At 41.4% G+C, this 26,774-nt stretch overlaps 2 protein-coding genes and 1 long non-coding RNA gene across 6 annotated transcripts; 1 reads left to right on the top strand and 2 right to left on the bottom strand.

Moving 5' to 3' along the window:
- Positions 1-721: 721 nt before the first annotated feature.
- Positions 722-5,201, bottom strand: LOC127374249 (uncharacterized). The gene is made up of 2 exons (XR_007887010.1): positions 2,492-5,201; positions 722-1,856 (listed from the first exon to the last, which is right to left on the bottom strand). It is a non-coding gene; the product is annotated as an uncharacterized LOC127374249 (long non-coding RNA).
- Positions 5,202-5,306: 105 nt separating this feature from the next.
- fbxo11a (F-box protein 11a) lies at positions 5,307-17,850 on the top strand. 3 transcript variants are annotated; one of them, XR_007887009.1, is made up of 22 exons: positions 5,307-5,608; positions 7,655-7,779; positions 7,907-7,988; positions 9,535-9,679; positions 10,286-10,415; positions 11,076-11,159; positions 11,239-11,371; positions 11,461-11,567; positions 11,675-11,786; positions 12,072-12,178; positions 12,401-12,538; positions 12,664-12,881; positions 13,008-13,188; positions 13,352-13,474; positions 13,716-13,801; positions 13,989-14,065; positions 14,243-14,386; positions 15,142-15,252; positions 15,407-15,514; positions 15,609-15,659; positions 15,811-15,909; positions 16,023-16,167. XR_007887009.1 is itself a non-coding variant. In XM_051419389.1 (22 exons), exons 1-22 carry the CDS (start codon positions 5,515-5,517, stop codon positions 16,150-16,152), a joined length of 2,640 nt encoding a protein of 879 aa, XP_051275349.1. In that variant the 5' UTR covers positions 5,307-5,514; the 3' UTR covers positions 16,153-17,850. The 3 variants fall into 3 exon arrangements, 2 of the variants coding, with proteins under 2 accessions (XP_051275349.1, XP_051275340.1); XM_051419389.1 differs by having other exon boundaries at positions 9,538-9,679; positions 15,609-15,717; positions 16,023-17,850; XM_051419380.1 differs by having other exon boundaries at positions 15,609-15,717; positions 16,023-17,850.
- On the bottom strand, positions 17,817-25,589 carry msh6 (mutS homolog 6 (E. coli)). Of its 2 annotated transcripts, none has more exons than XM_051419355.1 (10): positions 25,197-25,589; positions 23,784-23,989; positions 23,473-23,651; positions 20,709-23,265; positions 19,858-20,141; positions 19,573-19,690; positions 19,385-19,474; positions 19,096-19,250; positions 18,094-18,293; positions 17,817-18,004 (listed from the first exon to the last, which is right to left on the bottom strand). In XM_051419355.1, the coding sequence occupies exons 1-10, from the start codon at positions 25,457-25,459 to the stop codon at positions 17,923-17,925; spliced, it is 4,134 nt and encodes a 1,377-aa protein (XP_051275315.1). In that variant the 5' UTR covers positions 25,460-25,589; the 3' UTR covers positions 17,817-17,922. The 2 variants fall into 2 exon arrangements, with proteins under 2 accessions (XP_051275315.1, XP_051275326.1); XM_051419366.1 differs by having other exon boundaries at positions 23,784-23,986.
- Positions 25,590-26,774: the final 1,185 nt, after the last annotated feature.

The raw sequence follows: 26,774 nt of genomic DNA, 5'->3' as shown, positions 1-26,774 counted from the left end.
TCTATTATATCCATGTTTAAATTATTTATATAATATCCAGGTTAAAATGAATTAAGCAGGTGGTGTCAGTGAAGGGGTACTTGAGTTCATCTAAGAAGGATGGCATCTGGGTGCTACAAAAAGGGTCAGAAAATGTTGGGAACCACTGCTTAGTATGATACCAGTACAGACCTCCCAGTGTCGTCTCTGCACCATGCATATAAAGTGAGTGTGACCCGATGCCTGAGGGGCAGTGTATACCCTGCCTTGGTCTGAGGGGAGCGTGCTGTGAGGCTGTGAGCGGGCACACGGCTGTAGTGTGGAGAAAGTGGTGCATTGCCTCTCTGTGCCTGGCTGAGCACTGGGTAATGAAGCGTGGCAGAGGAGAGAGGAAAGGAGTGTGTCTGCAGGGTAGGCATGGCCCTCGTGTTCCTATGCAACCAGGGCGGATGGCTAGGTGATGCAGGACCGCCTCTATTCTGCTTACTTGTCATGCTTTCTTTCCCCTCGTTCTGCTTAGTTGTCCTTTTCTCCCTCCTTTCTCATCCTTCTTCCCTCCCAACACATACATGTGATGCTGTCAAACACCCTGCCTCAATTCCCCAAGGACACTATGCAAAATGTCCCAAGCCTAATCAACCAATATTAATTATTGTAGCAAATGACAAGAAGAAATTAAACAAATTTTGATGTGTAATCTCAAATCAAACATTCAACAAGCATTCAATAATAACCACATTGATGCATTTATATGATTTATTTAACTTTTTTATTGATTTAAATTAAACTCTTTCATTTCTCAATTGATTTCCTCTCCTTCCTGTCTGTGAGACAGTTGGCTGCTCTTGCCCTTTCAGCCAGAGGTCTAGTGAGAGCAGATGTGCTATTGTTTCAGTGGTGGTGTCTTGACTGATGTACTTTCCAAGTGCCTCACCTCACCCCACGCTCCCCTATTTTGGTGCACTTGTTATATTTGCATGTGGACAGATACATTTAACAAACATGGCAGTCATTAAAAACAAGGGCAATGACTCAAATGGGGATGCTGAGATTAGGAAAATAGAGAGAGATTAAAAATAACAGAGGTGTGGCTGAAAAAAACCCCACTCTATTTACGTCAGAGTCATGTTGTCAGATTGTGTGTGTGTGGGTAGGTGTATCAGGTTAGAACTTCCCAATACAAGCAGTGACCAAACATTTGCCATTAATTGTTTAGAAACTAAATAACAGCAATACAGAAGCAAGTAACAACCTGTGATTATTCCTGGTGAATGATTTTCATCCTAGAGAGAGCATTACAGTACTACAAAGACAAACTCTTAACATTTTATCATCTACTGAGCAGCCACACATTTCCTGTGGGCAACAAGTGTGGATCTATTCTTAGCTGGTGGCCTGGGCTTCAGTACTTTCTGCTCTTGTTCCTCATAGGTTGGACAGGATAAGGTGTGATTCAGTCCTGCCAGGTCTGACTGTGTCAGCGTAGCCTGTGTCCAGCTGTAGAGACGGTGGGGCCCATCGACCATCTGTCCCCGACCAGCAGATTCAAGGCTCGGTCCCCAGAGCAGGGAACGAGGGGGCGGGAGCGAGATGAGGTCGGATGGGGGAATCAGCTTTGTGTTGCCATAAAGCTGTCTTTCCTCTCTCCTAGCAACGGCCTCCCATTTCCTTGGTTTTGGGCGGCATGGTCCTGTTGGTCGGTGTGCACGGCCCCCTCACTCACTCTCTCTCTGTCCTATTTATGGTAATGAGCCATCTGCCCTCTCTGTAACAGCCGCCCAAATAGAGGAAAGGCTGGGAGGGGGGTGTCTCTGACAGACAGGAGTCTGAGACAAAGACGCTTATCCTGTTGTGTCTGCCTCTGCTCCAGTGGATGCCTTCAGACATGGATAGGACTCAATGATGACCAAGAACAGAGGCAATCCTTAAATATGTTAAATATCCTTAAAGTTTTTATGTGAGAGAGAACATAATGTAAAGCAGGGAGGTTTTTTTTTTTTAAAGTAAGGTCTTAAAGGTAGACTGTGTATGCAGCTGATAGAGAGACAGAGAAAGTGACCCAGACAAACAGTGCTACCACCTGCAGGTCAGTACATTAAGTTGTTCAACACAAAGAGCATTTGTAATATCAGTGTTAGCGTGACCCCTCCCCAGTCACACACATACACATTTTTGACTCCTGAGCTGAATATTACACAACCATACCATTACTCAGAGCTGCTATATGGATGTGTCTCTGTGACTTGGTGACACAAGAGAGTGGTGGGCACACCAGCCAATACAGAGCCACCCAGCATTCAATAGACCTCTGTTGCCACTGGATACTAGATTGGTTACCAAGCCAACACATGTGCCTCACTGTCATATCTCCAACAGATTAGTGTCGAAAACAACAGATATCTTGACAGTTAAGCTCTCCGTGTTCCAGGCTTAACTAAAGTAATATGTTTCAGTATATTTTTTAAAGAGGACTAGTGATTCAGTATGGAAAAATGGAAGTAAAAAGACATACCTGAATGGAGATTTTGTAAGAAAAATGTTTGTTCCAACCATTTCATCATCAGTGGACAAATAGCTAGTGCATCATGAACACAAGGGCAATTTACAAACCTGCTGACTGAAGTCCATTCAGAAAAAAGTGGATCAACTTTATTAAATCATTGATAACTAACCGCAGAACTGCAGATTTAACAACAAAAGACAGCAGACGAAAACTATAAGTACTCTTTCATCTCATGGAATAACAGCCACTGATGTTGGCAAAGTGTTTTGTACAATACAATGTCCGACACAAGACTCTCAGTTGACTCCTTTCATGAGGTCAATCACCATTAACCCCATCAGACAGACAGATCAGCTCACAGATGGGTAAATGACCACGGAGCAACAAATCACAGATGGTCCTGCTGATAAGCGTGGGGTTGATTGCAGGCACAGAACAAAACATTATGAAAGCAAACTGATCCATAATCAGAAAATATAAACACTACAAAACCTGAAAACTCAGAACTGTGCATCAGTTATGAGGACGCTGCCACCTATAGGCAGTTGCAGGGTAGTTTTGCAGCTAGGTGTGACTCATTTGCTGTAGGTAGTTAATTAGTCATTGGAGCAGTGTTCATTTAGACCAGCCAAAAAATATGCTAATTAATTACCATGTTGTCACCACAGACACATTGATATCCCACAAGCAAATATTTACATAATCATAATGTTAAGCAGTCTAAAAACAATGAGATTTCAGTCTATCAGAGAGGAAGTCATTCTTCAGTGCATTTGACAATTTGACACAATTAGTATGACAAACAACACGGTTGTCATGGAAGCATCCTGGGGACAAGGGGTCTGGAGAGAAAATATAGTTTTACAGTGACTACCGGGAGGGACTGCTCAGGATGTATGGGGGGAACAAAACAAGGTGAAGCATCATTTAGACAATAGAGACAAAAAGAGACAGACCACAGAGGTAAAGTATCATGTGATGCTCATCTTACACACAGCGTGCAATGAATACTCAGAGGAAGAGATTAGGAGACATCTAGTGGACAACCAGGCTAGTGTGCAAGAAAGTAAGTGACAAAATAAGTAAGTGTTTATTTATTAAACTGAGGAAATTAACAATATACCCAAACTTATGAGCAAAATTAATTAATTAATTAAAAATGAAACTCCATATTCTGGAATATGATATATAATTAGTATTTTCCATCCCTTCTTATTTCCTTGTCAACCTAAAATACTTTTATCTCAGAAGGGAATTTTGACATGTCACACTAGGAAAAGCACAGGTTTAAATAAAATAAGGATTTTCTCATACACTGTGTGTGGTGTTTGGACCGGACTCAGATACATGGCAAACCTTTCACTGAGCTCATTGGATCATGCTAAATAGCACCACCATCAGACAAAATACCAGATTTTCTAATCACAATATGTCAAGCTCCATTTCACCTGCAAATTTGAACACTTAGAAGCATTTAAAAAGTTCTAAAATAATGAGCTGCAAAGGTTTGGTTCTTGTGGCTGTATTACTATTTCTTATATCTTATTTACAGTCTTTACAATCCATTTGAGTCAGATTCATTTAAAAAACAGTAAAAACAGGTGTATGGGATTTTGTGGATCGCTGACTTTTGAGACTAGTGAGGTTTCTCCTGTTGTACTTGATACTATTTTAATAGTAGAGAAAGTGACAATAATTTTGAGTACTCAGTCCTCACGAGACACATTTTTTAAGCATCCAGCAGTTAAATCCACTGAAAAGTGAGTGTTGATCAAGTCTTCTACTTCATTTAGCGAGCAACACACTCTGCAGAATGTACATTATTGTTACATTGTGCTGTTTCACACGGTTAACTTTAATTATTTTCAATGAAATGCCTTCAAAATGTCCCCCAAGCTGGAGCTTATGAAGGACATGGTAAGTGTGGTTATCTAAGCTGGTGATTAGTCAGTCCAGGTGTATTAATGGATTCTACCCTGTCATAATATGGACAACATTATGAGTGTGTGTAAAATGAAGAGTGACACTTGATGTTCTGCCCATGGTCCAGGTCAGGCTCTTGTTAAAGAATGTGAGTGAGAGCTTTGCTTTGTAACTAAGCTCTCTCTTAAACTCCTCACACAAAGTCTGCACAGTAATAATCATGAGATGCTTCATTGATCCCTGTGGAGGAATTATCTTCTTACTTGCCTCTTCTCAGAGTTCGAGCTATTTTCAGCAGGCTAGTATAGTTTCCTACTTACTGCCCAAAACAGCTTTTCTAACCACAGGTCAATCCCTAATCACAATTTATTTGTTTAGCAGATTATGAGACACAAATTATGAAATTAAGGTTCCAGGAAAAGTTTAACATCCATTGTTTAGTAAGAACAAGGCTACATTCTGTTATAAGATATAATAATATATAAAAAAAACAGTCCAAAATCATTTATCTTTACAAAATATGCTGTGTGTTATTGGGTATTTGGATGTTACAATAATAAACTGATGGCACTCTATTAGATTAAAAGGATAAACTGGAACAAATTGCAATTGTTTTCCTTCCTCTACAGAGAGGACTGTCAATGTGCCCTTGAGCAAGACACCTACCTCCACCTATAAGGCTCTGCACTCAAATGTAAATATAAAACTACTGCAGGGAGAAACAACAGAGTCTCTCTCTCCCCCCAACTCCGATGATGGATGCTCGAAAAGTAAACGCCGTTGAGTAGACCGCCGTGAACGGGGAAAGGCGACGTGACGGCGAGAGATCCTCCCATGTGATGTGACTGAGGCCCGACGGACCGTGCCTGTGTGTTATGGCTCCTCCTGCTTCAGCAGAACGGGGCAAGACGTAACACCAGTGCAGGGGAACGGGAATAACACACAGCGATACGTTCTTCAGGAGCCACGAAAAAAAAAAAAAAAAAGAAAAAAGAAGAAGAAGATGGCAGATCGTGCAACGCTGAAGAAAAAGACATAGACGATGTGCTACGAGTCGCCGCTTCTGCTGTGAAGGCTTCGACATTTCCTCAAGATTAACAACACCCCAAATGAACTCCGTCAGAGCAAGCAACGTTAGCAGAAGACCCAGGCGAGTCTCGAGGCCGCGCCCGGTGCAGCCGGAGAGGAACCATCAGGAAAGAGGTGGGTTAGCCGAGCTAGGGTGAGCTGAAAGGGTTGTCAAACAGCTAGAGTTAGGGGGGGTTGAGCTCTGTTCACTAACACGATGGGACGCGTTTGTGCACTGCTAATGTCAATATGCATTGTCTACACGGGTGCAATGTTGTTTTTTTGTGTTGAAACAGTGGCGCGCTAACAGCAGTCTCAACGGGTCGCTGTGCGGTCAGGAAACACCGAGGCTTTTGTGTGTGTGGCTAGCATTCAGGCCGCGCTTTGTTTTGCTTGATTTTTGTCCCGTGTCGGCCTCTCTTTTTGCTCGTCTGACCTCTCCTCGCTGCTGGATTTTGTTTTGCCGGCTCACATTGCATCAGTGGTTAAAATGACAAGTGATAGACGTCGGTTTGATGTAGTCTTAGGCGACAAACGCAGGGAAGAGTACACAAAGTGGTTTTGCCAGTTGTCGTAGCATGCTAACTAACCTAGCCTGTTCTAGCTGTTATTATTAGCATGTTTGGCTATCTGCGTCCTGTCGTTTTTCAAAAAAAAAAAAAAAAAAAACCCAGCCCCTATTCTTTTATCGCCTCTGCAACGTTAAAAATGTCAATGCGTGGTTATAAATGCGTGCAGTTAATGTAATAATGACACTGGTACAATGCTTCACGGTGTGTTTTGGTGTTTTTCTCTACGGTAACGTTGTGGGGCAACAGCCGGGGCAATGGGAGCGAAAACTGGCTGCAATTTTTTCAAAGTAAACATTAATGTTAGCAATCTTAGTGATGCTCTTTAATCATAGTTACCATGGCTAAAGGCCAGTGGGAGAGACCCTGTCGATCTGCGCGGCACTGATCACTAACATTGATGGTTGGTTGCTCGATCAGATCAAACGATATTTAGGTTGAACTAGTTACATGTTGGTTTGCAAAGCAGCAATTGAATGTCGGTCAGCAGCAGAGCGTTAAAACATATAAAACTAAACTAATAAGATAACTTGATTATGTTGGCAAATCAATCCTAATGGAAGACGGACTGTCATGTTAACGCTAATATGAATTACCAGTTTTAATGAGTGAGTCTCCCTTTCTCAATTAATTTATGCAGCCATGGCACCTATTTCTCTCTGTCCAGATGTGCAAAGCAATGCTAAGTTGTCCTTTTTAAGGTGACATTAAATTAATAAATTATAGTGTGGTTGGTAACAGGCAGTATCTTTGTCCATTTTACATCACACAGTGTATATTTGCTGTGACACCGATGTACACATGTGGTCTTTAATGTGTGTCTTTTAGTCAAACAAGACAAGGTAGAGGAACCTTTGTATTATTTTAGTTTGCGATGACAGAGAAGTCGCTTTAACTGGCACAGTTAGTTACACAGACAGTGTTTGTAGTGGTTACTGGCCTAGTAGCCGGGGAGAGTCATCCTTGCAACCAGAGCAACAAGCAGGGAGTTTGCATCTCCCATCTGGGGTAGCTATAAACTCATCATGCCTGGTGAATAGCCTTATAAATAGATCTCTGGTTTAGCTCATGGTTGATGCTATGGTTGTTTTGTTTTTCTCTTGATTGAATCCCCTCTAGATAGGATCTGTAATCAATTTGTAGCATACAGAGCAGGTAATGAACAAACCTGTTTTTGTATTTTCTGGGTTTTGCTGTGTGACCTGTGTGTTAAATACTGTTTAGGCAATTGCCTTTGGTAATCTGTTGTTACAGTGTGTTGCTTTTTACTATTCTATGTATTTATGAAAGTGGAAATTCTAGTGATATGGTAAACAATAAGTTGTACATTGGGTTATACTGTAGATTTCAGAATGTGACTGGTATTTAAAGGAGGGCAGGGTACAGCATGTCAGAACAGAAATCAACTGCATGGAGGTACTCTGTGTATTATGTAGTCATAGTGATTACTATTGAGTGATAACTCAGGAATATCTATTACAGACTCACTTTTAAGATAAGCATATTTTAAATGCTACATTATGAATATGTTATTGACAACACACTGAAAATGAGGTGACCTTGTATGTATAAGTAATCTTTTTTTCTTTTTTTTTTTGTCCACCATTTGCAGATGAGGACGTTCCTGCAGATATGGTCGCAGAAGAATCCGGTCCAGGAGCTCAGAATAGTCCCTACCAACTTAGAAGAAAGTCTCTACCCAAGAGAACAGTGTGTCCGACAAAGACAAACATGGAGGTACTTATATTAGGAATCTCCTTTTTTTTTTTTTTTTTTTGATTAAAATTTGATTGTTATGAAATAATAAATAATACTATAATTTATGTTATGTTTTAATGTCTCCACCTACATTTTCAATCTACAGGGTGCTTCCACTTCAACCACAGAAAACTTTGGACACCGACCTAAGCGCCCCAGAGTGTCCGGGAAATGTCAAGATTTACCAGGTAATTAGGATCACATTATTTGAGATGTGGATTTTCTACAAAGGTGCATTAATCATTGTGTTTGTGAGGGGTAATCGTGGGGTAATTTGAGTAGGGTTATGGATTAATTACTTTTCTTTAAATACAATGAGAGCGGTGTGTTGACTCACTCATGTTAGCTGGTAGTGCATCATACACAATGTTGCTGTTTACAAAGTCTGTTATGAACACAAGCTATTATTTGCCGATTGTTACATTTTAAGTTTCACTTTCAGTTTCATAATGAGAGATATCAAGCAACTATAAAAGGTTTTAGAGAAACAAAGGAAGTTGTCTTTTTTTTTTGTGAATTGAACATGACACCTTTATTCTGTATTCACCCTCTAGTCCAGGCTTACCTTTCGCTTAATGTCAGTCTAGGAAAGGTAGATGTGCACTGGTATCAAGCTCTTTACAAGAGTTCAGATCATCTCTTTACTTGTCTTTGGTAAAGACATGAAGGAGCACCATGAGTTTCACAAAGTGGAAATTATACAGTCTGTTATTTGTGGCATTTGGAGTCTTCCTCATACGGTGCAGCTCTGGCCAAAGCGTCTGAAATAGATGTTTGCCCCGTTAGATGGCATTTGGTTCTGGCTTTGTGGTGAAACAGTCACATTGCCTTGTGTTGTGTTCACAGTTGCTCCACATGATCTGCTTTAAAACCAAAATTACTTCCAAGTAACAAATATGATGTTTTTCTTCACAGTTCGTCACCTATTTTCAGTTGGATGCAAAATCCCCGATAGATATATATTTATATATGCTAAACCTGTTTCACCTGATTATATTGCGTTTTTACAGTCTAACGGTTGCAGATGTGTACATTATAAAGATTGGGTAAACTATATATCATTCAGCTCTAACATCTTGCAGTTGGAATGCGATTAGATCTGCTGGTCTACGGTGTTACTGCTGTCTCTGTGTTTGGATCTCAGTTAAAGCCACACTGTTATAGGCCTCCATCCAGGCTGCACACATACTGCACAAGTAGTGGATTTGTACATGAATTGAAATCAGCCGGTTACCCCTGAAGGTGAAATGTGAACAATATAATTAAAGTAATAATGTAAATAGATATTCATTCATTGGATAGACGTTAGGTAGAACGTTTTTGAAAGCTTAACAGATAAAAAGTTAAGTTCAGTGTTTAATAACATACCCCAAACTTGGCTAATATGTTAATTCGCTTTCAGGTAGCCGGGCTACTGAAGCAATGCTCACCCAGATAGGAGTAAGAACTGGATAGTAATTATACTGTGATTGAGAGTGTTGACTTTCAGCATTGAGGGTGTTCACATCAATGTTGGATTCAACAGTGCAGCAGGACAATGATGGGACAATTCAGATCTGTTACGTGTTTTAAATATTTTAAAGGAGCCTTAATTAGCTATTGTGACTTGAGAGATGGTTTTGGTTGCTCACATAATCTTACTATAAATATGCTTGTGTGGCTACTGTTGTCTAACCCCAAAACCCTGTCCTTTCAAAGTATTTTATTCTAACTCCATGGCCATCCTCCTCCCAGCAGCTCCAGCAGAGCAGTATTTGCAGGAGAAGCTTCCAGACGAGGTGGTGCTAAAGATCTTCTCGTACCTGTTGGAGCAGGACTTGTGCCGTGCAGCATGTGTGTGCAAGCGCTTCAGTGAGCTGGCCAATGACCCCATCCTCTGGTGAGACTTGTTGGTGTTGGGGATGTTTCCTCTTGACCATTACTTTGAGTTATATGTTATTTGTTGTGCTCCTTTGCATGTGTTTAATAATTAATTAATTAATTAATAAAATAGCAGCTTTAATTTATATATATATATATATATATATATAGAGAGAGAGAGAGAGAGAGAGCAGTTACAATAATAATAGCAAATTATTCAACTTATTTTAACTTGATAGTGCCTTTTAAGATGCTTTGTGCATCTGTTTTGAAATGGTTGCACAAATTTGAAAGCTGAATATAATAATGATTAATAATAATAATAATAATAATAATAAATAAGTGCGAAGAAGGAGTTTCCTTTTAAACCTACCATACATTTTGTTTGCAACATGTATTGAAAATAAAAGTGCATACAAGCATAGGGCAGCTGCATTATTCAAAAGACTACAATTGTGAAAGGTACCCCACCCATCTGCACCCAACCATTGCAAAATCATTTAAAGTGACATAAACATCACAAGCAATGTTTTACTGGGTCTGTAGAAGAGCTTCTATATTGTAGAAATTCTGACACAAACAAGAGGAAGATGGTGATAATCGCTGTTGTGCTTTCATATTTCAGGAAGAGGTTGTACATGGAAGTTTTTGAATACACGCGACCCATGATGCACCCTGAGGCAGGGAAGTTCTACCAGATAAACCCAGAAGAGTATGAGCAGCCAAACCCGTGGAAGGAAAGTTTTCAGCAGCTGGTACGAAACCTCCTATGGGATTACTTACTGATTGATTTTGACTTCATATTTCATTATGAAGCAAATGAGACGCTGGCACACAGCTGTTAGAACACTGCACGACTCTTTATGGTTATCACGGCTTTTATGTTCCATATGTGTCGTAGCATTGACTTTACACTAGAAGAGGCAAATCCAGTTTCCAAAATTAGATAAAACTTGAGGTAAATTTACTGTAAAGTTGAGGTATGTGGGATGCAACCATAAAGCATAAGTTGCTTCTCCTGTACACACAGCAATTATGATACAGTATTTGATCAACTTTTAAATGTAATGTTGAGGAGACATAAATTAGACCCCTGTACTTTCTTTTAATCTTTGTCTGTATTTTTGTTACCAAAAGTTTCTTCTGTGCGACTTTAAATCCTCCTGTGTACAGACAGCTAATGTCATGTGAAAGGGCAACACCACAGGCCATAATGGTGACATTCAGTATGAAGGGTGTAGAAGAGAACTATGTGTTTAAATTATATTCCTTTGCGATATATTGACCTTTAGGATTGTTATCTGTGACTTTTCCCAGCAATGTCTGTGCAATGTCTTTGTTGTGTCAGATTTTTGATTATGAATTATTCTGTTTTTAAGTGTGTGAATAATTGAGTGACTTTTCTTTTTTTACAGTATAAAGGAGCACATGTTAAGCCAGGTTTTGCAGAACACTTCTACAGTAATCCTGCCAGATACAAAGGGAGAGATAACATGTTTGTAAGTGAACTTTTTCCAACATTTCCTCCCCCCCCCATTTTACTCCAGTCATTCACCTGACTCATTATGTTTTCTCCAGTACTATGACACCATTGAGGATGCTCTCGGAGGGGGTCAGGAGCCTCACTTTGACGGGCTGATATTCGTCCACTCTGGTATTTACACAGATGAATGGATCTACATTGAGTCGCCTATCACAATGATCGGAGCTGGTACGTGTGTCTGAAGTCATGGTTACAGTTGTGTCATTGTGCATTTGTTTGGTCTCTTCTTTAATTGAACCTTTCTGATTATTCTGTAGCTCCCGGAAAGGTAGCAGAGAAAGTCATCATTGAGAATACCAGAGACTCTACATTTGTGTTCATGGAAGGCTCAGAAGATGCTTATGTTGGATACATGACCATTAGGGTGAGATGATCTTTTTTTATTTTATTTAAATGACCTAAATGATTAATATGAACTCACTCATTGTGGGTGAAAGCAGTTGTTGATAACTGTTTGTTTCTCTGCTGCAGTTCAATCCTGATGATAAATCCGCCCAGCACCACAATGCACACCACTGCTTGGAGATTACAGTCAACTGCAGCCCCATCATCGACCACTGCATCATACGCAGCACATGCACAGGTAATTCTGCTGCTCCTTTGTTCTACTTCAGTGGTTCCCAACTTTCAAAGGAGTCACACAATAAATCTGAGGGGTTGTGAGATGATTAATGGGATAGGAAAGAGGGGGAAAAAACGTTGTGCAAAAAAGGTTGGGAACCACTGCTCTACTTTTTGTTGGTACACCTAGAATCCATGTTCTGCCCAGTCGATATGTTTGATCAGTTTTTACACGATAGAGAAGATATTTTGACATCTTCTGTATATTTGTAAATCTACTAATAAATCTCTATCCTGCTTGTTTCAGTGGGGTCAGCTGTCTGTGTCAGCGGCCAAGGTGCTTGTCCCACAATCAAGCACTGCAACATTAGTGACTGTGAAAATGTTGGTCTTTACATCACCGACCATGCACAGGTAATGCACACCTTTCAGCCATGTTGTGTTACATTAATATTTGAGCATCAGCATCTGTATTGTACAGTCAGTCTTCCAACTGCAATGTACATGTACATGTACATGTAAAGTTAAAATAATAGTATAATAAAGGAAAATAGACTAGTAAAATTAACTTAAAGTGTAAAGTGGACAGGAAAATGTTGAAAGCCTTGAAATTAATCAACATCGATCATTGTTCAGGGAATATACGAAGACAATGAGATTTCAAACAACGCTCTGGCTGGGATCTGGGTGAAAAACCATGGCAACCCAATCATCAGACGTAATCACATCCACCACGGCAGAGACGTGGGCGTTTTTACATTTGACCACGGCATGGTAAGCTACATGGTGTTTGGCTTGTGTTCAAAACAGTGTTGTAAACTGCTAACTGATAGCCGCAGTAATTTTTCTTTAATGTGGAATGGACACAGAGTAATTATGTTTTTTCTGCCCATTTCCAGGGTTACTTTGAGAGCTGTAACATCCATAGGAACCGTATAGCCGGCTTTGAGGTGAAGGCGTATGCCAATCCAACAGTGGTTCGCTGTGAGATCCATCATGGTCAGACGGGGGGCATCTACGTGCACGAAAAGGGCCGCGGCCAGTTCATCGAAAACAAGATCTATGCAAATAACTTTGCTGGGGTGTGGATCACCTCGAACAGTGACCCCACAATAAGGTCAGTGTGCTGGACGCCAAAGGTCAAATACTGAATAGAAAGTATCATGTAAAATGTATAAAATTGGCCTCTGGTCAATGCACAGTTGTATCATGTCCTAAATTGTTTTGTTTTGTCCAAATACAGGGGCAATGCCATTTTTAACGGCAACCAAGGTGGCGTTTATATTTTTGGTGATGGCCGAGGCCTCATTGAAGGAAACGACATCTACGGAAACGCCCTGGCAGGAATTCAGATCAGGACGAACAGCTGCCCTATTGTCAGACACAACAAGATCCACGATGGCCAGCATGGCGGCATCTATGTGGTAAATACTTTCAAAACATACGCGACCATTAAACTCACAAAGTTACACCAACTTGAGTCTTTTTTACAGTAATAGTCTCATATCTTGGAATGTTTTCACTTCTTCAACTTATGCTATAATATGGAAACGCAGCAGTGATGTATGGTGGTTCTGTATCACGCAGCATGAAAAAGGACAAGGTGTCATAGAGGAGAACGAGGTGTACAGCAACACACTGGCAGGAGTGTGGGTGACAACGGGCAGTACGCCAGTACTGAGGAGGAACAGGATACACAGCGGGAAGCAGGTACGATTACAGACTAGTTACAAGTTTAATGATGAAAAATCAATGTAATGCAACAAACCAGAGACAAAGAGGCTGTTATTGGCTGTGAAACACAAGTTGTAATGTTAAACTGGTTATCTAAATAAATGTAAAAAATCTGTTATGTTTTATAGGGAGCCCTGTCATAGAAAGTAGTTCATAAAATGCATTTTAATACCAGGAATAAATAAGAGCTAATATGTTTTCACTGTCTTTTAAACAGGTTGGGGTCTACTTCTATGACAATGGCCACGGTGTGCTGGAAGACAATGATATCTACAATCACATGTACTCTGGAGTTCAAATTAGGTTTGTGGAAAACAAAAATAATATGGAAATATTTACCTAAACAGTTTTTATAAATGAGTCATGAAGGTCCCAAAGAACTCAGACTTTAGTCAGTTGTCTTGATGTTAAGATGGTTAAGTAGGGAAGGACATGCATTCAGCATTAGTGAAGCGGTGGATCAACTTTCCCGTGTGTCCTTTTTTGACAGGACTGGCAGCAATCCTAAGATCAGGCGGAACAAGATCTGGGGCGGCCAGAATGGAGGCATTTTGGTTTACAACTCAGGTGAGAAGCAAGTTTATTTTCTATTCTTCTAAAAAAAAAAGTCCAGATTGCCATTTTACCCCCCAAGAGGTTTTACTCTACACTTATCAGTGACCTCCATTGTTGATGTTCTGTTTGACCAGTGTCACAGCAGTTCTCCCTGCTGGCCTAATAATGAAACATTAATGTGTTTTTCAGGCTTAGGCTTTATCGAGGACAATGAGATCTTTGACAATGCTATGGCAGGAGTGTGGATCAAGACAGACAGCAACCCCACTCTGCGGAGGAATAAGATCCATGACGGGAGAGACGGTGGGATCTGTATATTCAACGGAGGAAGAGGTAACTAACTTATTGACAACAGGGTGATACTTGACACAGTTTAAAGGGGTTTCTTGTGAACCAACACACATTGCTAACCACAGAAACACCTGTGTATCTTTAGGGTCTAAAAAAAAAAGGGCATTTTCTTCCTCATAAAATATTAGCGATGCTGATTTTCAATCCAGCATTGTTTTATTAGCCCACAGCCTTCTTATTCCTGGTACACTGCAGCATATCCTGGTGGGTTACGGCCTTCAGATGGGAATCCACTCCTGAATTGACCGATACATTAGAATTGTACGCCACTGAGCTTATCAATTCCTCTTCTTAACGCCAGCATGTTGTTCTGGACATTAATAAACAGTGAAGTCAAACTCATGTGTCTACGCTCCTGGAAACCTGCAACAAGGAGTCATAGTCGAAGAGAAGAAATGGTCCAAAGCGTGGCTTCATTCCAATACTACAGACTGTTAAAAAGTCCACAAAACTAAATCAACAATCAATAGGAATCAACAAAGAATCTAATTGAGAATGGCATTGGTATCAATAAAATCTTAGCGTGTCCCATCCTTATAACCGCCACCTATAGATCAGTGGACTAGTGTGACACCTTTGTGTAAGACTGTCGGTTTATAATGTTTGGCAATGCAGCCGTGCAGTTTGATTGGCATAATCCCTACACATTATTTCAATTAGGCACTCTAAGCTATTTGTACTGTTTAATTTTCACGTCAGAGGTTTGTGTAATTAACAGTTTGTTTTTCTGTCTGCAGGTTTGTTAGAGGAAAATGACATCTTCAGAAATGCCCAAGCAGGAGTCCTCATTAGCACCAACAGCCACCCCGTACTGCGGAAAAACAGGATATTTGACGGCTTCGCTGCAGGTGGGTAACACCTGCACACAGGCTGTAATCTGTATTTAAACACCTGTTACAAAAATGTCTGGTAAACAAACAGTTCTTAATGAAGTACAATATGCCTCAGTAATGGGAACTAGCAGCTCTATAATATGAATTGTTGTTTTTTTTTCACTGCTAGGTATTGAGATCACCAATCATGCCACAGCAACCCTAGAAGGCAATCAGATCTTCAACAATCGCTTTGGGGGATTGTTTCTTGCATCTGGTGTCAACGTTACAATGAAAGGTGCTCTCTCACGGTCACAAAAAGATTGTGACACATTTTCTTGACAAACCTTGAATTTCCTTTGATGTTAACCAATTTCTGTTCTTCCCTCCAGATAATAAAATCATGAACAATCAAGATGCCATTGAAAAGGCTGTGAGCAGAGGTCAGTGCCTGTACAAGATTTCAAGTTACACCAGCTACCCAATGCACGATTTTTACAGGTAATTGATGTTTATATTCGCCACAAAGGTGACTTGAATAACGTCAATTGTTCGTTCTGTGATCATTAACGAACACAATTTGGGTTCCCACAGGTGTCACACCTGTAACACAACAGACCGAAATGCCATCTGCGTGAACTGCATCAAGAAATGTCACCAAGGACATGATGTGGAGTTCATCAGACACGATAGGTCAGTCTCAGTGATCCATTATAAATACTAATGATTTGATTTAGATGTAAACTGATGAGAATACACCTTGGTCTTAATGGAGCTGAACTAAACTATTATTTCTCTACCTGCAGATTCTTCTGTGACTGTGGTGCAGGGACGCTGTCAAATCCTTGCACGTTAGCCGGAGAGCCGACTCATGACACAGACACACTGTATGACTCGGCTCCTCCTATAGAGTCCAATACACTGCAGCACAACTGAGCTCGAGACCCGAGGTCCTCTTGCGCTTCAGCAGTAATGGACATAAGACACTTTTTAAGTTGTGCAGTGGAGGAGAAAGTCCAAACTAAAATACAGATTCACTTTGACAGAGCATATACAGTGACTTAAAAAAAAAGAAGAAAGAAAAAAAACAGACTTGGGACATGAATAGGCTAAAAGGAGACATTTAGAAAAAAAAAAGTCTGATTATGGATGCCTCGCTTTTTCTTTTTCTTCAATTATGTGACAAAAAAAAATGACATCACTTGGACAAAGCAGAAGAGCAGCTGACTCAGGGTTTGTGGGTGTGTTGGTTTGGTCAAGTAAAGCGACACCGGTGAGAGACAGACAAAAAGCCACCGAGACTCGTCTGCTTTTAAGAAGAGCGAGATACCGCAGTCATGTACAGACCTATCGTGGACAGACGCTCAGTCAGAAGAGGCACAATTTTTGTCATGAAGCAAAGGCCCCAAATACAACAATGCTTCCATCACTGGGCAACCGACGTGCTCGTATGATATGTACGGGAAAAATGACCTAGCACTTCAGCTTTTTTTTTTCCTCAAGACAACTGTTGAGATTTGATTTTAATGCTTTTTGTGTAGTTTTGTATTTTCATGCAAAAATCTTACTGTACTTGAATGTCTTTATTTTATTAAATGTGTTCAATTTTTTTTGGTTATTATACCCTAGAATTGCTGTAATTATACATGTCGCAGTATCTAACTTCTTTCTGTGAAAGAGATCAGAGGAAAACACTAAACACTTTCTCCAGCAATGTTGACACATTTACATTTGCAATACAGAAAAATAGATGCTGAAATGTGCTTTCACAAGACTTGTGTAGCTTTTTCTGTTTCGAATAGCATCTTTAAATGTCTGTCTTTGTAAAGGAGCTGAACAGTAGTGATACTTCAGTTTGTTTTACATAATCTATGCATATTTCTGTTTGTTTTCTGTTTGTATTGGCCTGTCCTGTAAGACCTAGTTTACAGGAAGGACTAATAAGAAAGTTACAGGGCAAAATAAGACATTTTTACTCAAGGCTGCAGTTGTTTAACAAATTAGGGGTGCAGTTTAAGCCAGATGAACCCATGATATTCTTAAGACATTGCCTGTTCTTTACTGAATAAACATTTTTGGTAGGGGTCAGAGTATTATAATTCATCTGTTAGGAGATTGTCCAAAGACATTTGGATTGCCTGTCATTGATTTCAGTCAAGTAGATTATATAATCTATACATGTCTTGCCCTGTATTAGAATTATTGTGGTTGCCTTCTCTTCAATATTGGGCACAAATGCTGCTTCTTAGACTGTTAAAATACACAACTTCATTTTTCACTTATTGGGTCAAAGAAAAAGAGACAGGTCTTGTGAAAGCACAGCTAATTTTAATGTTTTTCCCTTGTTTGCCAATGTTGCTGGAGAACTTAAATGCTTTTACTCTACTGAAGCTGAGACAAGTATCTATATACAGCGCTATATGGTTTCATTGCCCCCTCCCTTCCTCCCCTTTCATGTGTACTGGTGATTGTGGGTTCTCATACAGACTGAAATGTATGCATGTATCATAACATCTAGACTTAATATATTGTGAAGTATTCAATAACCGTTATGTAGGCGCTAGCGTGAATTAAAAGGGTTTAATTTCCTAGATGAAACATTGTCATTTTTTAAAAATAAACTTTATTAGATCATTACAGTAGTGTTTTTTCCAAGTGCTGAAAACAAAAACTCAGCAAGAACAAAGCATGTTTACAGAGTGTTTACTACAGTGTGTTGAGCATCTGAACAAGTGAAGCAAAGTGTGTGTTGCCCAGTGTACCACCTTCAGCAAACTGGCAGAGCTTCCTGCAAGAGAAGAGAAGGGAAAAAACCAATTTAAAATCTTTGCTTTGGATGCAACTACAGAATTTTTTAGCCCTGATACAAATACATACTTGAAGAGTCTGAGGCTGATTGTGTTCTTCTCAAACTCTCTGGCCTTCCTGTGTCCTGATTGGATGACCTCCTCTGGCAGGCTGGCAAGTCGAGCAGCGTTAAAGCCGTAACTTTTTGGACAAGCGCCGGTGATGAACTTGTAGAGGAACGTGATGGTCTCTTGACTTGGATCCTCACACTCGTTCTCCACCATGCACGCCTAAACAGTAACAAAACGGGGACATTATACCTAATGGCAGGGCACTACACGTGATTCAGAAAACACAAAAACACAGACAAATGGTACTTTACTGCACTGCAGCTGTTATGAGAGCAACAGGGTCAAACTACACAAACTGCAATTATTTATTTGTGCACATAATAGGAACTTCAGTTACACGTTGTGGTTAGAGGAGCACCCACAATGACTGCACCAGGAAAGCAGCTGTGCTCTAGTGTAGATGTGCCCACAAACTACTGAATTCATTCTCTCAACTTTAACTCAAGTTATTGCTTTCGTTTGACTTGTCGTTGTTCCCTCTACACAATCTAGTACAGTTTAGATGCTGCATTGGGACATTGTATCTGCACTGAAGCCAAAGTCTGGATGTAGTTTGTGTTTTTCCTGTCGAACGCAACATTGTGCCATCTACACAAAGATAGTAGGATATGGTTACTGCGGTGTTGATTTGACAGTTTGGAACAAATGACTAATTTGTGTGGAAAATGATATAAACCCAATACCAACCAGGCTCTACAAGAAACCAAGAAAAATAACTTCTACTGTTAGGTTTCATTGAGAGAAATAAACTATATAACTGAATAGCAGTGAGTGGATAAGAAACCAAGTTATCTACACAGAAACACGACTCTGCCTCCACCACATATAAAGGAAAATCAGACAGCTTTTAAAAATCCATAATACAGAAGATATTTCCCTGTTTTAAAGCCTTTTCCATTTTTCCCATTCAGAAACTGTCTGCCTGGGCAGTATTTAGCGTGTTCTGTATTGCTGTACTCACCATGTGGCCCAACCGCACAGCATGGTTGTTGGCGTAGTCCTCCACCAGGGAGTGGTAATGTGTAGAGAAGAGCGTGCGACAGCAGATCTTCTCAGCAAGCTCCTTCACAACAGCACTGGCAATCGCTGTGCCATCATATGTGGCTGTGCCCCTTCCTGCAAACAGTTCACAGCTGAATGGTTACACCTCGAAAACATACCACAAGAACAAAACAGTGCTGAGAAGACAGCCTCTGATGTTCACAGTTACTATGAATAACCCTTAATAAGCAAATACAACAACAACTTACCTAATTCATCCAGGAGCACAAGCGAGTGTTTGGTGGCATGGTGCAGGATGCTGGCAGTTTCACTTAGCTCCACAAAGAAGGTACTCTCTCCTAGAGAAGACATATTGGATAACAGAAGCTTAGCCCATGAAGTGGAAGCTTATGGCATTTCCCCATGTGTGATACATTAAAGGAGCTCATGATGTTACCAGCCATAATACGATCCGAGGCTCCCAGCCGAGTAAAGACCCTGTCAACTGGAGTGAAGCGCAGGCTCTCAGCAGGAACATAGCAACCCAGCTGAGCTAAAATGATCACCAGTCCACACTGTACAAAAAGAGCAGAACAGTATCTCAATGTGGGCCAACAGAGACTTCAAAGACCTGTGCTGTTCACATGGATGGGAATTATTTTCTTCCTTCTGTTAACTTTTATACACATGGAGCAAAGAGGAAAGTATTTTTTGGATCAATAAACATCTTCAACGGACCCACCTGTCTCATGAGCGTAGACTTTCCGCCCATGTTTGGCCCTGTGACGAGGACACAAGAGGCATCACTTTTTTCCTCATCACTTTCACCACTACCAGGGCAGCCAATGTAGATATCATTGGGGATGAAGTCGTCGCCAAAAAAGGTCTTGGTGACACAAGGGTGGCGGGATCCAGTGAGGTCAAGGAAAGGCACTTCCTGGTCACCACCCTCAGGGAGTACCACCTCTGGCCTGGTCATTGGCCCGTCCCCACCCTGACTGTAGCGCGACAATGCCAGCAGCACATCTGAAAACCATTGACAATTCATTAGTAATAAAAGGTAAAGAGGAGATAAGTGGTCATCCTTAAAAATATTATTGCTACCTGCTTTCTTAGGATTTTATGAGATGATTTTACAGCGCAGCTCCTAAAATTAAATAAATAAATCTGTGGCTGAGGGAAGGCCCAGCTTAAGAAAAACACATTATAAAGCACATTATGTTACCGCACAAGAGATCAGTAATAAACTATGCAATTATCTCTCCCTCCCAGCAAACACCAGTGCACGATTTCCATAAGAATGAAAAACTAATTACTGTCAGCTTAGCCAAGTTTTAAATGGAATAGGTACTTAATGATGGCAAGATTTTTAACAAGCACTCAGACTGGTGCAACATTATCATCCAATACACATTATGGATATATATCGGTAACATCTGCAGGAAGTGTATTCAGAGCAGGCACCTGCAATGCAGTTTAACAATTGAACATTTTTTTTGTACTAACACTTCAAATGTCTCACATGACAAATTTGACTGATGCATGCTGTAAAAAAAAAAAGTTGATTAACGAGAACAAAGGGCATGTAATTACCCAGCACTGCCATGCACTCCACCCCAGTCTTCCAGTCGCTGTAGTTCTTGTCAAAGTTGTAGAAGAGCCTTCTCATGCAGTCTTTCAGGGCTGCATCTCTCTTCTCCTCAAATCCTTGAAGCTCAGAGAACAGCTGTTCGGTCTCCTTTGTCACATAACGCTTCCAGCCTTTCTTTGTAGATTTCACCTCGTACTCCTCAGGAATATTCCTCTCTGAGACACTGTCAGGCACCTCCATCTGGTAGCGGTTCCGCCCAGTTCCCCAGTAGGCCATGTTTTTACAGCCAAGTCTCTTCTTCTGTCTGTCCAGGTAATCCTGCAGCTCTCGTTCACAGTTCTTCACTCCGGTCAGAGCCTGGTCGTACTCTGGGTCAAAGCCTGCTTTAGGGGATATGACACCAGTAGTGCGGGCTTTCTGGTGGTCGAAGGCCGTCTCCCAGCGCGTGAGTTCAGCAGAGAGGTCAGGAAAGAGCCCTTCCTTCTCACTTTTCAGACTGACAACTTGGCGGAGCAGTGTGGATCGAGATTCGCCAGAGACTGGAGCGAGCACAGAAATTATCTCCTGCATAGTTTTGAAACCTTCCAGTGCTGAGAGGAAGTCTGCTATCTTGCGCTTGCTGTAGGTGACCTCTTCATACAGAACTGCTCTGCTGTCAGGATGATCCTGGCTCTTCATAGTGCCGATGCTGTGGATTTTACTCAGAAGACGCTCCAAATCTGGTAGCTTCTTCAGCAGCTCTGAAACCTCAGTAGCCTGGGCCTGGGCTTCCATCAGGTCTTCCACTGCGTCCAGTCTGTCCTTGATGGATGTTGGGTTACACAGAGGAGCACAGAGCCACTGCTTCAGCAGCCTCTTTCCAAACGGGGTAGAGCATGTGTCCAAACGCTCCAGCAGCGTCCCTTCTGTTCCTCCAGACCCATTCTGAAAGATTTCCAAGTTGGCCAGAGTCACTCCATCCAGGACCATCCGCTGACGAGTCTGGGCAAAGAAACTTGCAGGTCCCGTGGCTTTCTCCATCTCAACATCAACAGGGACATATTCTTCAAAGTTGGCCATGGAGAGCAGCTCTTGGTCTACCAAACATTTCTTTAGGTAGAAAATGCATCCACCCAGTGCTGAGAGTGCCAGCTCATAGCCCTCTTTAGGAGTAAGGCACAGAGAATCACTCTCAGAGGTCATCTCTTTTAGAAGAGCAGGAAGAAAGTTGTTCCCGGCCCCCTGATCCTTACCAGCAGTCTCCCTAAAGTAATCTTCTTCTGAAAGGGTTTTAAGTGTCTTCTGTGCATCCCAAAACTGGGTGCCTGCACTGAGCCCTTCCTGCAGAGCAGAGGACAGAGAGGCCTTGAGTATTTTGCGCGTTTCAACGGATGGGTTGCCTTTTTCAAAGAGCACTTCAGCTGGGGCAAAGTGTGCTATCAGGGTGCGCAGACGTGAGCAGTGACGATCATCTGGGAACTGACCAACATGGAAATAACCCACAGAGGTGTCTACAAAGCAGACTCCATAGGTACGACAGCGGCCAGAGCTTTCCTCTTCAGCCTTTTCCTTTAAACTCAGCAGGAACTTGCTCTGACTCTCAGAGGGAGCACCGTCCAACACACTGTAGGTTTGAGTACCACGTGTGATAATCCGGCACACCTCCCTTCTTACCACGCGGTCAAACTTTGTGGGCTTAGCCATGGCCTTACAGCGCGTTTCCATCATCTCTGGGGTCTCTGTCTGCTCCACACGAGCCACCTTGTAGCCTTTCTGGACTAGAACATCTGAGAAACGTCCAAAGCCGATCTCTGGAAAGCCTGAGTGGGCCCAGTTCCCCTTCATGAAAGTTAGTCCCATCTCATTGACTCCGATCACGGCATCCATGTGGTACAGCTCATAAAACTTCCCCACCTTGTAGAAAATGACTGTATCAAACATCTTAGATTTGAGCTGCCACCACCGACGCATACCAGGAGTGTTTTTGTTTAGAAAGTCTTCTGGCACATACAGGGTGGTAGGATCGTAGCCATCCTCGGACTGCCGCCGCCTTCCTCCATCTTTCCTCCTGCCATCCTGCAACCACTCTAGCTTCTCATGGTCCCAAACTGTGGCGCCTCCGCCGGTGCCTGATCCATTTGCCTGGCTCTCAAAGTTATCTGGGGCAGAGAAGGCTGACAAACGAGACTTTGTGTCAGCTATAACAACAGCTGGAGCTCGTTTTGGTGCAGTGGACGGAGTAATGGACACCTTGGCTTTTGTAGAAGCAGACTTTTCTGCAGGACGTTTGCGCTTTACAGGCTTCACGGGGCTATCTGCTTCTGACTCGTGTGTGCTCTCCTGTTCCTCCTCTTCATTGCTCACCGTCCCCTCTTCTTCCTCCTCATCCTCACTGCTGGGCGCAGCTTGTTCTGGTTTGAATTCCTCATCTGATCCATCACTGTCTGAGGCTACAATTATACGACGGCGCTTGGCCTTATTTCCCTTTTCAGTTGAAGCACGTGATGAACGTCGACTGCCCTTGGGTGACTTCACTTCTTCATCACTGACCTCTTCATCACTCACAGTTGACTTGTCAACCTGAAAAAAAAAAACACAAAAGGAGGACAGAGAAAAATATAAATATATATCCCACATTACTGACCTGAATAGATATAATAAACACACTGTATTTAATATTACTACTAAGGACAGTCATAAGAATAACATTGGTATTAATTATAGTAAAATTCTGACTTTTATGTCCATATTTGTCAACACGGTAATCAAGTATAATCACAATGTCACCTCCATTTCGTCGTCATCATCATCCTCTTCTTCATCAGAGGGATCCACACAAATAGGCATCTTTAATCTCTTTTCAGGGCTGTCTGTCATGACTCCATCAGCGAGCTCCATAGCATGACGGATTACAGGTTTGCCACTGAAGAACACCCCTCCCGTTTTAGCATCAGTGCTGTCAGAGCCTGCATAACAGTACAAATGTGATGTGGGATGTGATTCAACTGTAGCAAATACTCTTATGTAGTTTATTTGGAGGACAAGTCACAGCTTTAAGATTATTATAAACATTAACTGAGGGAGTAAATGTAGCCAACCTTGGTACTCTCTGATATATTTGGTGCTGACCCATCCTCTAGTAGGGGGTTCATCAAAGAAATGGACGTGTATGCGTTGGTTCCGACCCTTGCCCCTCATCTGCTGTCCAGTCAGAGGTTGGGGTACCACCATGCATGGCCACCAGGGGTGTCCCTCCAGTTTTGCCCACACGAGGGCACCAGCATTAAATGTGCATGAGGAACTGCTGAAAGAAGGAAAACACATATTTAGGTCATACAGTTTATTGACCAGGACCAAGATAGTGTATTAACAGCTCATATTACTGATATTACTATAAATCAGGGGTCTCAAACTGCTGGTCAGGCGGCCACTTCCAGTCCTCCGTCCCCCTCATAAAATTATTACTATTATTTACTTCTTCTGGTTGTTTCTTATAAATTTAAACTACCCCTTCATATAGGTTTCAGGCCTTGTTGTTTGGCTGTGAACAAAAGATGATAAAACATTATGATAGTAAATGTATAAAAATGTCTGTTTGCATTTTATTTTTTGTTAAGTATGGTGTTAGTAATGGAAATATTTGCAGAATATTGCAGTTTCTTATAGTACTTAAATGTTATGATATTATCGTATATTTGAGTTTGAGACCCCTACTGCTGCTACTACTACTATTCAAAGCTACTGACACGTTATCAACTGTCTATGAAAGTGGGACACGCCTGAAAATCTACAAGCAAAAGTTAACCAACTGTAGTGTCCATTGCACATTTTGACTAAACTGACTCATGCAAAAAATAAAGTCCACACATCCTTTTAACATGCGGTTGCCTATTTTATTAAATGTTACACAACATTAATGTTATGCTGAAGACTCCCCAGTTTAACTTGTAGTTTGTAGTATATGATGTTGACTATCCACTCAAGTCCCCTGCATTGTTGCTGTGTTTACATTCAGAGCCACATTTAAATTATGTGCTGTATTATGAGCAGCCATGATTAGTCTACTAGGCAAACACAACCACCACCATCTCATAGCGAGTATATTTCCCCAGAGTGGGATCAATAAAGTATATCTTATCTCATGTGGCTCTAACATGTTAATGCACAATCACTAGTACATTTCACATTTAACCTTTTCTAGTTCCACATTAGAGGCATTAGCACTGACTTCACTAAGAGACAGCCCTCATACAGCATGGTCTGCAGGACTTGAGTCATATCAACTATGATCGAAAGCACGTCCAAACTCACCTATCAAATGAAAACGAAAGAAGCTGTAGCAAAAGCACATGTATGTATATTTAAGCTGCTTTTTCCGATTCAACCAAATGCATCTTATGGGGGCCTTGCAGACAATCTTCAGCAGAGGAGGAGAGAAAAAAAAACAGTGCAAAACAAGTTTCCAGCAAATAAACCGCTCCCAACATTATCACAGCTAACAGTTAACTCACCTTTTTACCACTGCTGGGGGCTTGTCGCCAAATAGTTTGCTGAACCCTCCTTTCGCAGGCTTGGAGTTACCTTTCGGTTTAACTTTGCTCGTCTTGTTCGGTTGTTGTGGTGGTGCCTGTTTAGCTTGCTCTTTCGGAGAGGAGTTGGACTTCTCTACGGAAGAAGGCAGGTCTGCCTCGGTCGGAGAGGGACTCGGCTTCGGTTTGGACACCGGCGGCGGAGACTTGGTGAAGAAATTGAAGAGGGAGCTTTGCTTCGCCATGTTTGCGAGTTTAAACGCTGATTTTCTTCGACTTTTTTTGGAGATAATCCTAGCGACAGTGTCCCGGGCCTCCCCGCATCACCTAGCACCCTGCTACACAGCGTCACGGCGCGAGCGCACTCAGTTCGCGGGAAAGACAAGGCACGAGGTGTTGTGGGCGGGGACACGAGCCTCCGCCAATGAGAAGCGACTACACTGGAACGTGGAAGTCACGTGGTATCAACACGACTTCTCTTGGCGCCCAGGGAATTGTTTTTTTTTATTCTCTAACTTTATTTACAATGCAGAAACATACAGTTTATACCTTGGATGTTTTTGCTTATATTAATATTTACTTACTTGCTGAAAGGTAAAAGAGCAACTAGTGGTGTAACTAATTACTAATACATGCCATGAATTATATTACAGTTACCCCCCACAAAAGATAATTAGTTGCAAACTTATTTTTGTTTGCAACCCCCTACTGGTTTGAAATCCGACATTTCACTCACATCCTTGGATTCCCTTTTGTAATCATGAAGCAAACTACCTTGGAGGATGGGAACGCTTGTAGTCATTACTTTGATTTTAACAAACAAAACTGGATTTTAATCATTATAAGTTTGCATTTTGGCGAGGAGGGAAACTATACAATTCTGTGTGAAAGTAATATAACTAGTAGTGTAACACATTACTTTTGGCAGAGAGTAATAAGTAAAGTAATAATATTACTTATGAAAATTGTAATCAGTATTAAATTACACCTTTTGAGGAACTAGCCCAACACTGCTAAATGAAATCACAAACATAGGGGTTATATATGTGCAAATGTGGAGAGATAGAGGAGTGATGGGCTGCCATGTAGATTCACCGCTGGGAGCAGTTAGGGGTTTGGTGCATTGCTCAAGGACACCTTAGCAGTGCCAAGGACGTGAATTGGTACCTCTCCAGCTACCAGTCCACACACCTGGACCTGATGGTCACCAGGTTCCCAAGCCAAGTTCCAGTGGACTGCTGCTATATGCTGTGTATAATTATCATAGTAGATAAAAATATAGATATACTGTTTCAATCTTTGTGTTTGACAGTTTGTAAACAGCACACTAGTTCATCTAGAGAGACTGTATTCATCATTGCAGCACACAGTATTGATCTACTTCTAGCTCCCCGATCAGAGAAATAATAAGAGTCACATCCATCTATCTGGATGTTCCTGAATATGATGAAGTAGGACCCGAATTGTAATACGGTTAATTGGCCAATTATGCTCACACATGAAAGGAATTTGAGCTGGGTTGTCAGTGGTAAGTTATGCAATGTCAAAACATATGCACAG

Source organism: Dicentrarchus labrax, unplaced genomic scaffold (assembly GCF_905237075.1).
Source record: "Dicentrarchus labrax unplaced genomic scaffold, dlabrax2021, whole genome shotgun sequence".
Classification (NCBI taxonomy): Eukaryota; Metazoa; Chordata; class Actinopteri; family Moronidae; genus Dicentrarchus; species Dicentrarchus labrax.
This window is presented reverse-complemented; position numbering and strand designations above follow the sequence as displayed.